This window comes from Oncorhynchus masou, chromosome 12, assembly GCF_036934945.1.
Source record: "Oncorhynchus masou masou isolate Uvic2021 chromosome 12, UVic_Omas_1.1, whole genome shotgun sequence".
Classification (NCBI taxonomy): domain Eukaryota; kingdom Metazoa; phylum Chordata; class Actinopteri; order Salmoniformes; family Salmonidae; genus Oncorhynchus; species Oncorhynchus masou.
The window spans coordinates 80,547,715-80,560,116 of NC_088223.1; the positions used below are offsets into that span (position 1 = coordinate 80,547,715).

Sequence of the window (12,402 nt, forward strand, 5' to 3'; positions counted from 1 at the left end):
CAAAGACCGACGAGAGAGCAAAAGCACCCTCTAATGAATGACAGATTCCCCTTTCAGCCAGTCCAGTACGCGGATGCTCTGTAGGCTAGTAAGCACAATGGCTAGCCTCCATCTCCATCGTTGACTACACTGCAGTTAGACCAACCACAGTGTAAACACACTCATAAAATCTGTATAGCCTCAGTTGGTAGAGCATGGTGCTTGCAAAGCCAGGGCTGTGGGTTCGATTCCCATGGGGGACCAGTACAAAAAAAAATAATCTATGCACTCACAACAGTAAATTGCTCTGGATAAGAGCGTCTGCTAAATGACAAAAATGTAAATTATACAACCCAGACTTACGGCACTAACAAAAGGGTGCTGGTATTCACAGAAACTTCCCAACACACACACTAGCCTAGCTTACATCTAGCCCTCACATTAAGCAATTCTTTTTACCCCTATGATTTAATGCAAATAAACATTTGGTGGAAACATTGGTGATTTCCTTATGTTGAAAGGTCAATTCATTAAGATGGACTGATGGGTCATATACAAAACAACATTCACCAAGGGAATGCCAAATTGTGTGCAGTCCTGTAACAGAAAAACAGTTTTAAGCTGTTGTATAAAAGTTTAGTTAAACTTCTAAAAAGTTACACAGAGAACACAAAACAGAAAAACTCAAACTAACAAGGTTGAATGTGTATTTATTTGTTTGTATTTCTTTTTTCTTCCAACAATTGTTCTTACCAACTGTTTCAACTTCAAAGTGTTAATTCCTCAAGGGTTACTTCAATCCCTTTATGGTCAGCCGTTATTGTCTGTGACAAATCTTGAATCACTGCATGTGCCCACTTTAAAACAAACTGAAGTAATCTGAAGGCCATCAAACTTTATTTATTACAAGTCAGAAACTCAAACTGTACTATCATGTATTCAAATTTACATTGTTGAATCAAATACCGTTATGCAAATACCTCATTTATTAGTTTGCCGTAACGTGATTAGGGTTCTAACTAAGTCGGGAGATAACCACAAGTCACTGTGATGACCGTAATCACCCTCATCTCTGCCACACATCGTGTGTGACGGAGTTGACATGTGTAGTGGTCACTGGGACTGGTCGGCACAGCCCTCCATGGGGATGACAGTGGTGGCCTCGTCATTGCTGCTGTCCACCTCTTGCTCCATGACGCTCTCCTCATCCAGCCGTTGGCTGGTGTAGTTGCTGATCTCCAGGAAGCCGCTGGGCTCCACCACCACGTTGGACTGGCTGGAGTCTGGCATGATAGAGTACCGAGGGATCACCTGGGGAGGGGAGTAAACGGATGTTATTTAGCTTTTATTGTCTATAGATGTTAAAAGCTTAGATGACTGTTGTCCTATAATAAGCAATGTTTAAGAGATGTTAATCATATGGCTCAGAATATGTAATTAGTAAGGCTTTGCTATGCTATAACATACATCTTTGAAATCACAGAAATGTACCTCAATGACGTCCAGGTCTTCTTTGCCCTTGGCCACTAGGCCCTGGATGCGGCTAAACTGGCTGTGCTGGGGCTTGGAGTGGGATGAGTGGTGCAGGGAGGTCCCCGAGCTGCTGATGACCGGGCCTGAGCCCCCCAACACACCTAAATCTCCCCCTGCCCCCACACCCTTCCCGTAGGGGCTGCAGTCGCTGGACGAGTCCACCACCATTGGCTCGGCGCTAGGGTCGATCTCCGCTTCCATCATGGAAATCTTGAGAATGTCCGAAACGGAGGGCTTCTCGCCGCCGGACGGGCCCGAGCTGCTGGGCTCGGCAGGGACCAGCTTTGCTGTGGCCTCGCCACTGCTGGACACTGGCGGGGACTGGTGGCTGCTGCTGCCGCCGAAGGTGATCTTGGTGATGCTGGCGCCCTGGGTGATGATTGGCGGCTATGTCGGGGGAGAGAGGGGAAAAATGGATTTGGTTGGAACTATAGAAATTAATAGAACAGACAATGCAATTCAAGTCGATGTTCTGTAATATGTAGACCAGCGGCCATATTGAATGTACCCATGAGTGTTAGTCAAATTGCCATGGTCTGAAAGGGCTTCCCCTTCCATTTATATGGTTGGAACTAGTGTAGGGCCAGGTGGAAACTCATGGCCCCTTTTGAATGAAAAACAATGGTAATTTATTTTCAGGTTGTCATACGTGAAGGTTTTGTCAGGCTTCCTGCGCTACTGTACAAACAACACTGATCTGATGGGAAGGGAATTTGTGGCATGGTGCCCAGAGCTTTGTCTTATCTTATTGATCTTAAAAGGCCCATCAAGGGACAAGTGCTGTGAATCAGGACAAGATTTACATGTATGGAATGTGCACTCGGTGTAAATGCTTTTAAATGTTTAAGTCAAAATCCATCTAGAGGGCAAAGAAAGTTTAAATGAAGTTCTATTCTAAAGCATTATGGCAGAATGCATTTGACGATTCAGTGTCAACCTGATAAATAAAATAATAAATAAAATAGTCACTGGGGCCTGGAGGTCCATCAGAGAGGGATGGTGCTCACCAGGCTTGTGGAAGGGGTCTTGTCTGTACCCACCGGGTGGTGGGCCTGCAGGGGTGGCGGCTGGGACAGCTGTGTGTGGATGGGCCTGTGGTGGGAGGTGGGTGCCTGCTGCAGCTTGGGGAGCTGGGGGGTGAGGGAGGGTGGCTTTGTAGGGGTGCCCAGGCCCACCAGCTGGGGGGATCCCGAGGCAGAGGAGGGCCTCTCCTTCAGGCTCTGCCCTGGAGCCTGGGGCTTGGGCTGGTACTGCTCTTGGAGCTGGGGTGGCTTCTTCACCAAGGTGGAGGAAAGCTGGCTCATCTGGGGCTTGCTGTGTAGCTGTGGGGGCTGGGTGGAGTGGGGCATGTGTCTGCCCTGCTCCGACTGGGGCTCAGAGTGTGACTGGCTTTGGGGTTGGGGGAGTGTGTGGTGCTGAGGGGCAGGGGCTGCCGCGAGTTGGATGGAACGGTAGAACAGGCCCGTCTGGGGGTCCAGGGTGTCCCCTTCTAGTTCACCCTCCTCCATCACCATCTCCTCCGCCTGCTTACTATGGATAAGCTGGCCCTCCGACGCCTGGAATGACATTATACGATCATTAACAATAGTGGTATATATGGAAATACAGGTAACTGCTAAAAAATAAAAGAAACACCAACAAAGTACCTTAATAGGGTGTTGGGCGACCATTACATTTACATTTAAGTTATTTAGCAGACGCTCTTATCCAGAGCGACTTACAAATTGGTGAATTCACCTTCTGACATCCAGTGGAACAGCCACTTTACAATAGTGCATCTAAATCATTTAAGGGGGGGGGGGGTGAGAAGGATTACTTATCCTATCCTAGGTATTCCTTGAAGAGGTGGGGTTTCAGGTGTCTCCGGAAGGTGGTGATTGACTCCGCTGTCCTGGCGTCGTGAGGGAGTTTGTTCCACCATTGGGGGGCCAGAGCAGCGAACAGTTTTGACTGGGCTGAGCGGGAACTGTACTTCCTCAGTGGTAGGGAGGCGAGCAGGCCAGAGGTGGATATATATCCAATAAATGCCGTTCCACCTCATGACCGTGTCCCACCTGCCGCCGACTCCCCACAAAAAACACAGCTCCATGATCCAGAACAGCTTCTATGCACCTTGGCATAGATTCTACAAGTGTCTGGAACTCTACGCAACACCATTCTTCTGCAATTTCATGTTTTGTTGATGGTGGTGGAAAACGTTATCTCAGGCGCCACTCCAGAATCTCCTATAAGTGTTCAATTGGGTTGATATCTGGTGACAGACGGCCATGGCATACGGTTTATACCGATTTCATGCTCATCAAACAATTCAGTGACCACTAGTGCCCTGTGGATGGGGGTATTGTCATCCTATGGAGACATAGCCATGGCAGCCAAAATAATGGCCTGCCCAGCATTTTAATACATAGCCCTAAGCATGATGGCATATTAATTGCTTAATTAACTCACACTATACCTGTGTGGAAGCACCTGCATTCAACACTATTTGTATCCCTCGTGTTTCCATTATTTTGGCAGTTACCTGAATATTGGTGCATATTGATACAGTTGAAGTTGGAAGTTTACATACACTAAGTTGACTGTGCCTTAAACAGCTTGGAACATACCAGAAAATGATGCCATGGCTTTAGAAGCGATAGGCTAATTGACATCATTTGAGTCAATTGGAGGCGTACCTGTGGATGTATTTCAAGGCCTACCTTCAAACTCAGTGCCTCTTTGCTTGACATCATGGGAAAATCAAAAGAAATCAGCCAAGACCCCGGAAAAGAAATTGTAGACCTCCACAACTCTGGTTCATCCTTGGGAGCAATTTCCAAATGCCTGAAGGTATCATGTTCATCTACACAAACAATAGTACGCAATTATAAACACCATGGGACCGCGCAGCCATCATACCGCTCAGGAAGGAGACGCCTTCTGTCTCCTAGAGATGAATATACTTTGGTGCGAAAAGTGCAAATCAATCCCAGAACAACAGCAAAAGATCTTGTGAAGATGCTGGAGGAAACAGGTACAAAGGTATCTATATCCACAGTAAAATGAGTCCTATATTGACATAACTTGAAAGGCCGCTCAGCAAGGAAGAAGCCACTGGTCCAAAACCACCATAAAAAAGCCAGATAAAGGTTTGCAACTGCACATGGGGACAAAGATGGTACTTTTGGGGGAAATGTCCTCTGGTCTGATGAAACAAAAATAGAACTGTTTGGCCATAATGACCATCGCTATGTTTGGAGGAAAAACGGGGAGGATTGCAAGCTGAAGAACACCATCCCAACCGTGAAGCACCGGGGTGGCAGCATCATGTTGTGGGGGTGCTTTGCTGCAGGAGGGTCTGGTGCACTTCACAAAATAGATGGCATCATGAGGGGGAAAATGATGTGGATATATTGAAGCAATATCTCAAGAGTGGCCATCACAAAGCACTGACCTCAATCCTATAGACAATTTGTGGGCAGAACTGAAAAAGCGTGTGCGAGCAAGGAGGCCGACAAATCTGACCCAGTTACACAAGCTCTGTCAGGAGGAATGGGCCAAAATTCACCCAACTTATTGTGGGAAGCTTGTGTGGAAGGCTACCCGAAACGTTTGACCCAAGTTAAACAATTTAAAGGCAATGCTAGCATGAAAGAAATAAAAGCTGAAATAAAATCATTCTCTCTACTATTATTCTGATATTTCACATTCAACTTAGGTCAGTTAGGATCACCACTTACCTAATGAACAGTGAGATCCTATGCCAGTGAGAGAATGCAGTATAACTATATGATTTAATAAAACATTGGAAAAGAAGAATACAAAGATGAACATGTATTTGTGATTTTTTTAGTTTTTGTTGAATTTTACCCCTTTTTCTCCCCAATTTTAGTGGTATCCAATTGTTAGTAGCTACTATCTTGTCTCAACACCGTGCAACGTTGGTTAGCAACGTCGTGCACTGCGCCCGGCCCCCCACAGGAGTCGCTGGTGCGCGATGAGACAAGAATATCCCTACCGGCCAAACCCTCCCTAACCCGGACAACGCTAGGCCAATTGTACGTCGCCCCACGTACCTCCCGGTCCCGTCCGGTTACGACAGAGCCTGGGCGCGAACCCACAGTTTCTGGTGGCACAACTGCCGCTGCAGTACAGCGCCCTTAACCACTGCGCCACCCGGGAGGCCTCATGTATGTGATTTTTAAGTTCATATACTAGGTAGGCGTTTGTCTCACCAGTTGGACAATGCGTGTGACGGTGACCGCAGAGGAAGTTGGGATGGACTTGACCACCATGGGGGTGTGACCTGTGCTCTGTGAGGACGCCGCCAGTTGCTGGCTAGCGGACATGACCATGTCGCCTCCAGAGGATGGTCCGGCCCGGCTGGCTTTAACTGCACAAAGAGAGATCATCATAAGTTAGGTTACCATCCAATTGGCAACAGAGTTTGCATGTGAATATTCTAAAATCCACTTAATAACAATGTGCACATTTTCCCACCAGGGTGGTTATTCCATTAAATTGACTTGTTGCAGATAAAAGGCACATGCACTCCAGCCAACAGATACAGTACAGTGTTCACAGATAGCACTGTTGGCTAGAGCGCACATATAGCCTACACATGATGAGATCATTATGGACAAAATTATTTTTATTTGTCAAACAGCAGCCAAGCATCAATCATGTCACCAGAATAAGACCCTCAATATTTATTGGAAAGGAGAATCAAGCTCATCACCTTGCACTTTCACCGCCCCTAAAGTTCATCATAACTTATTTAATCTGTAGCCTAATAAACTGCATGTTTTCCCAACGAGCTGGGAGGACCACACATGTCATCGGGTGACTCAATATAAGGGTTATTTTATCAATATTTGTGGATAAAAAAATTGTTTCCACCATTTATTGCATAATTAATTTTCCTGACACAAAAATATCCCACCTTATCTATTGTATTTTGTTTTGCCTGTAATTAAAATGTTTTATCTGACATACTTTACTCGCATAAAAAGGTTGGATGGAAACCTTGTTTTTAACATGGAATTGCTCTCAATTACTCGGAACGGCATTATTTCGAGACATTCTTTAGTGAACAGCCTGCTGTTTTTCACTTTGCTTATTTCTGCGTGGTTAAGGGCTACAATTGTGTGTAAACCCCTGAATACATGAGTAGGAAAGTGTATAATTTTCCATCCAAGGTGTAATATCATTAAGGGGTGACAAAATATGATATACACTACCAGTCAAATGTTTGGACACACCTACCCATTAAAGGGTTTTTCTTTATTTTTAATATGTTCTACATTGTAAAATAATAGTGAAGGCATCAAAACTATGAAATAACACATATGGAATTAAGTAGCAACCAAAAAGTGTTCTTCGAAGTAGCCACCCTTTGCCTTGATGAGAGCTTTGCATTCTCTCAACTAGCTTCAACTGGAATGCTTTTCCAACAGTTTTGAAGGAGTTCCCACATATTCTGAGCACTTGTTGGCTGCTTGTCCTTCACTCTGCGGTCCAACTCATCCCAAACCATCTCAATTGGGTTAAGGTCGAGGGATTGTGGAGGTCAAGTCATCTGATGCAGCACTCAATCACTTTCCTTCTTTGTCAAATAGCCCTTACACAGCCTGGAGGTGGGTTGGGTCATTGTCCTGTTGAAAAACAAATGATAGTCCCACTAAGCCCAAACCAGATTGGATGGTGTATTGCTGCAGAATGCTGCGGCCAAACGACAGATTTCCACTGGTCTAATGTCCATTGCTCATGTTTCTTGGCCCAAGCAAGTCTCTTCTTCTATTGGTGTCCTTTAGTAGTGGTTTCTTTGCAGCAATTCAACCACGAAGGCCTGATTCACGAAGGCCTGATTCACGCAGTCTCCTCTGAACAGTTGATGTTGAGATGTGTCTGTTACTTGAACTCTGAAGCAATATCTGAGGCTGGTAACTAATGAACGTATCCTCTGAAGCAGAGGTAACTCTGGGTCTTCCTTTCCTGTGGTGGTCCCCATGAGAGTCAGTTTCATCATAGCGCTTGATGGTTTTTGCGACTGCACTTGAAGAAAATGTCAAAGTTCTTCATGTCTTAAAGTAATGATGGAGTGTCATTTCTCTTTGCTTATTTGAGCTGTTCTTGCTATATGGACTTGGTCTTTTAGGGCTATCCTCTATAAACCAGCCCTACCTTATCAACTCAAAACGCATTGAGGATGAAAGAAATTCCACCAATGTAACAAGGCACACCTGTTAACTGAAATGCATTCCAGGTGACTACCTCATGAAGCTGGTTGAAAGAATGCCCAGGTGTGTCCAAACTTTTGACTGGTACTGTACATCAATGTATTTCACAATGAAACAGTATGAAAAGAAAGTGAACATCATATCACTTAGGAGGACGCCTAAAATGATCCCCAAAAGTGATGACAATACAGTGTAATATGACAATTGATCAAATCTGAGAAACTAAAAAGTAAGACAGATTATAGTGTCTTGGCTGTGTGTAATGCCCAAGGAGAAATGTTTCAGTGAGCTCGCTTCCCAAATAGCACCCTATCCCTTATATAGTGCACTACCTTTGAACAGGGTTGGACCTCAGTGAAAAGTAGTGCATTATATAGAGAATAGGGTGCCATGTGGGAGGCAACCCGAGTGGTCAGTTCATGTACCAGCAGTGGTGTATTCAGTGGACGGTTCAGTCTCTACAGTGGATGTCCCAGGGGAGACTGGATCCTGCTGCTTCTTGTCCTGGGCCATCTGAAAGGGCACAGCCATCTGGCTCAGGTCTATGGTGTGCTGCCTGGGCTTCGCCTCACCCTTGTCCTTCACTGTAAATGCAACAGAGACTGTCACTATCAGTCATCTAATAAACAACTACTCCATTTATATTTGGAAAGACGCGGGACGACAAAGTACCGTCACTTACATGAGAATTAGAGTTCAGAGCAGTCTGACCCCAACGACGAACACTTTTACATCCGATTCTCCCAGAATCAGGTCCCAGAGAGTCCAGTCACTTGACCTGTGATCAGGCTGTGTTTGAGTGCGCCACAGGCCCATTAATTGCACCGTTAAGAAATTGTGTGTTTGTATGTGTGGAAAAACTGAGGTGTCAGAAGCTGGGGCTTTCTTCTCAAGTCGTTTGTATTAAACATCGTTTTAGGGGCTGCAGTGTCAGGATATTCGCACAGCACCTGACACACCTAATTCAAATAATCGTGGTGTACAAATTTAATATCTTTATTATTTGAGTCAGGTCTGGTAGAAAACCCTGCAAAGATTAGCCAACCCTACCACTATAGCAAGGACTAGATAGGTGCAATATGGCGATGGCTCCATCTCGTTTCTATCTGCAAGCACTAAAAGGGGGATGTTTTTGTATGTCAGGCATCAGTCACACTCAACACAGTCACGCTCAATATCAAGCAACAAACAGCCTTTTACAAGAAGTCAGTGAAAGGTCCACAGCAGTAAAGATTACAAAAGGGGAAGTGGTTTGGAAACCCCCCAGAGTTCATCCACTGACTTCTGGGATAGAATCCCAGCCATAATAACAAGCACTATTAACAGGTGACTAGCCTTGTTGCCAGGAAGATTACTCCGTTTCTGAATTAAAATGGAATTGACCCCAACCCTGGTAAGTGGTATGGTAGTTGTCATGGTGACGGTGGTCAGTCTGTTAGTCACCTGTGGTTTGCTGCAGCTCCAGCAGGGCCTTAATGGTTGAGGTGGCCGACTGGGTCACGTTCCCCGTAGACACGTCCTGGTAGATGATGGTGGGGCCGGACTCCACCGACACTTCATGCTGCTCAGCCCACTCCTGCCCTCTGGAGGAGATGATGTGCACTACGGGCTGGGAGTCTGACCGGTGACAACAACCAAAACAAGTCATATGGAATTGTGCGGATTCCCTTTAGATTCCAGTCGATGTGGGAATTAAATTGGACATGCATTCAAGTAAAAGGGAATTGAAATAATTATATTATGCGAGTGGAGCCATTTACCATTTGAAAGTGAAGGGAATTGAACTTAGCTGGATACTTGTGAGAATAGATACACTTTCATACTATAGATGAGGTAGTCAATAGCTGTGTGAGACTACAATACACAGTTTTAACTTGAGTGTCTTTTTTGTTCTCGTAGTTAGGCTGCAGGCTATATCATGTACTTTTTGCTGTTATGTGGAGTGCAACAACGTACCGTGACTGCTGCTGTTGGAGCCATCGGCGGGCTGAAAGCAGCCCTCGGTGATGCCACCTGACTCATCCTTCAGCGCCCCCTCCTGTGCGTCAGCCACCCTGGACGCCTGCTGCAGTGTTTCGCTCACCAGCTGCCTGGTCTGCTCGCTCAACACTGCAGTCTGGAAGATGGGCTTGGGCTTGATCAGCACCTGGACACGAATCAATGTTTACACACCTAGAAGAGCTCAGTGAATGGCACCAGAGAAATAGTTTTTGTTGCTCCATAAAGTACAGCACAGCTGAGAACAATGTCAAGTGTCCTGGTGTTCCTTTTTTACATCATACATATAAGTTACACCGACCTGATGCATTGGTAATTCAGGACAGAAGTTAAAATATACAGTGCATTCAGAAACCTTATTTTATTCCACATTGTTACATTACAGCCCTATCCTAAAAATGTATTTATTTATTTATTTAATATATATTTATTTAATATATATATATATATGTTTTTTTTTTATATATATATTTTTTTATTGTAAATTTACCTCTCTTTTCCTCCCCAATTTTGTGATATCCAATTGGTAGTTATGATCTTGTCTCATCACTGCAACTCCCCCAATGGGCTCGAGAGAGAGAGGCGAAGGTCAAGTCATGCATCCTCCGAATATGGCCTGCCAAGCCGCGCTACCTCTTAACACCTGCTCGCTTAACCCGGAAACCAGACGCACTAATGTGTCGGAGGAAACACCGTTCAACTGACGACACTCCGGAGGCCACGAAAACAGGTTGAGAGATTTTAGCAAATGTGCTAAATAAAAACAGAAACACCTTTAGGTACATAAATATTCAGACCCTTTGCTATGAGTCTCGAAATTGAGCTCATGTGCATCTTGTATCCATTGCTCATGCTTGATGTGTTTCTACAACTTGTTTGGAGTCCACCTGTGGTAAATTAAATGTATACATTTCAACATTTTTCTAAAAATCTGTTTTTGTTTTAAGTTAAGGCTGTTACATAACAAAATGTCAAGGGGTCTGAATACTTTCCAAAAGAACTGTATCCAAGACAAAGAGCATTTAGTACGAAATTATCTCGTTCACACTACTCGTTGAGTGGCTGAGACGCTCCGGGGTGAAGTTTCCCCAGAGTACAGACAGCTCTCGGATCAGCTTCCCCAAACCTAAGCATTAGAGGGGTAAAGGCAAAACTGACCCAAGAGCCAGCGTCTAGAGGCAACTTCACCCTACATAGACAGCGTTGGACTGTTACTGACCTGGGTCTTGCCCTGCTGGCCGTACACTATTTTGGTGGGGATGATCTTGGTGGTGGTGTTGGGCTGCACCCCTGAGCCCATGCCTTTCGGCTGGGTCACGATCATCTTGGTGATGGGTCTGGAGGCTGTGATGATGGCTGGCTTGGACCCCGGCACACCCTGCAGGGTCTTTTCGCCCTATGGCACAGAGGCATTCATATTTTGGTTCTGTAACCAATGGCACCCTATTCCCTATATAGTGCACTACTTTTGACCAGGGTTTAAGATTAATGTACTAATTGTAAGTCACTATGAATTAAGAGCGTCTGCTAAATGACAACTGAAAACATAAACATGTAAATGCATAATATGGAGCTGAAAGCAATAGACTGATCAGACAGAAAGGCTAAACTATAACTATCAAAAAACTTAAAAATAAGTTTTGGGGTCAATACATTTGAACACTTCTGAAATAATTACTTAGAATCTAGATATTTTTTTTTATGTTAAATAAAATCTGTCTTAATTAAAATGGTTTCATTTATAATAACAATCATGTTGAACTGACCCCTGCATTCAACAGTGTGGTGACCACATTCTTGCCAGGCAGGCCCTGGATGGTCGTTGCTTTGCCAGTGGTCTTTTGCACCACAATAACATTGGGCTTGGACGTCATAGGAATGGTAGTTATCTTAGTTGTTGTACCTGCAATGGAGGGGGAAAGAACATCTAAAGGTTTGCCAAAACACAACATTTGAAGTCACTATAATTGGACAACTAGATGTTCAGTCAAAATTGGTAACATTAGGGTTGCAAAAGTTAGTTAATTTTGATAATCTATGTAAACTTTAATAAATGTATACTGGAGTAACTACATAGCCAAAAGTTTGTGGACACCCCTTCAAATTAGTGGATTCTGCTATTTCAGCCACACAGCCATGCAATCGCCATAGACAAACAGCGGCAGTAAAATGGCCCGTACTGAATTAGCTCAGTGACTTTCAACGTGGCCCCATCATTGGATGCCCCCTTTCCAACAAATTTTATTTTTGTCAAATTTCTGCCCTGCTAGAGCTGCCCCGGTCAACTGTAAGTGCTGTTACTGTGAAGTGGAAATGTCTAGGAGCAACAACGGCCCAGCCGTGAAGTGGCAGGCCACACAAGCTCACAGAACGGGGCCGCTAAGTGCAGAAGAGAGTAGTGCGTAAAAATAGTCTGTCCTCGGTTGCAACACTCACTACCGAGTTCCAAACGGCCTCTAGAAGCAACTTCAGCACAATAACTGATTGTCAGGTGCTTGACAAAATGGTTTTCCATGGCCGAGCAGCCGCACACAAGCCTAAGATCACCATGCACATTGCCAAGCATCGGCCAGAGTGGTGTAAAGTTTGCCTCCATTGGACTCTGGATCAGTGGAAAGGCGTTCTCTGGAGTGATGATTCACACTTCACCATCTGGAACTGCGACAAACTAACC

The 12,402-nt window shown here is 44.8% G+C and overlaps 1 protein-coding gene across 2 annotated transcripts in view; it reads right to left on the minus strand.

The window, feature by feature from the left end:
- Nucleotides 1–673: 673 nt before the first annotated feature.
- emsy (EMSY transcriptional repressor, BRCA2 interacting) overlaps nucleotides 674–12,402 on the minus strand; it is a 28,114-nt gene continuing 16,385 nt past the window's right edge. The window contains exons 12-20 of one of the 2 annotated variants that reach the window (XM_064982144.1): nucleotides 11,495–11,631; nucleotides 10,948–11,124; nucleotides 9,687–9,876; nucleotides 9,174–9,347; nucleotides 8,156–8,314; nucleotides 5,727–5,884; nucleotides 2,553–3,068; nucleotides 1,471–1,899; nucleotides 674–1,290 (exon numbers count right to left, since the gene is read on the minus strand). In XM_064982144.1, the coding sequence (XP_064838216.1) occupies nucleotides 1,093–1,290; nucleotides 1,471–1,899; nucleotides 2,553–3,068; nucleotides 5,727–5,884; nucleotides 8,156–8,314; nucleotides 9,174–9,347; nucleotides 9,687–9,876; nucleotides 10,948–11,124; nucleotides 11,495–11,631 (2,138 nt within the window). In that variant the 3' untranslated portion in view covers nucleotides 674–1,092. Of the gene's footprint in view, nucleotides 1,291–1,470; nucleotides 1,900–2,519; nucleotides 3,069–5,726; nucleotides 5,885–8,155; nucleotides 8,315–9,173; nucleotides 9,348–9,686; nucleotides 9,877–10,947; nucleotides 11,125–11,494; nucleotides 11,632–12,402 lie in introns of both variants that reach the window. The other variant, XM_064982143.1, reaches the window with a different exon arrangement.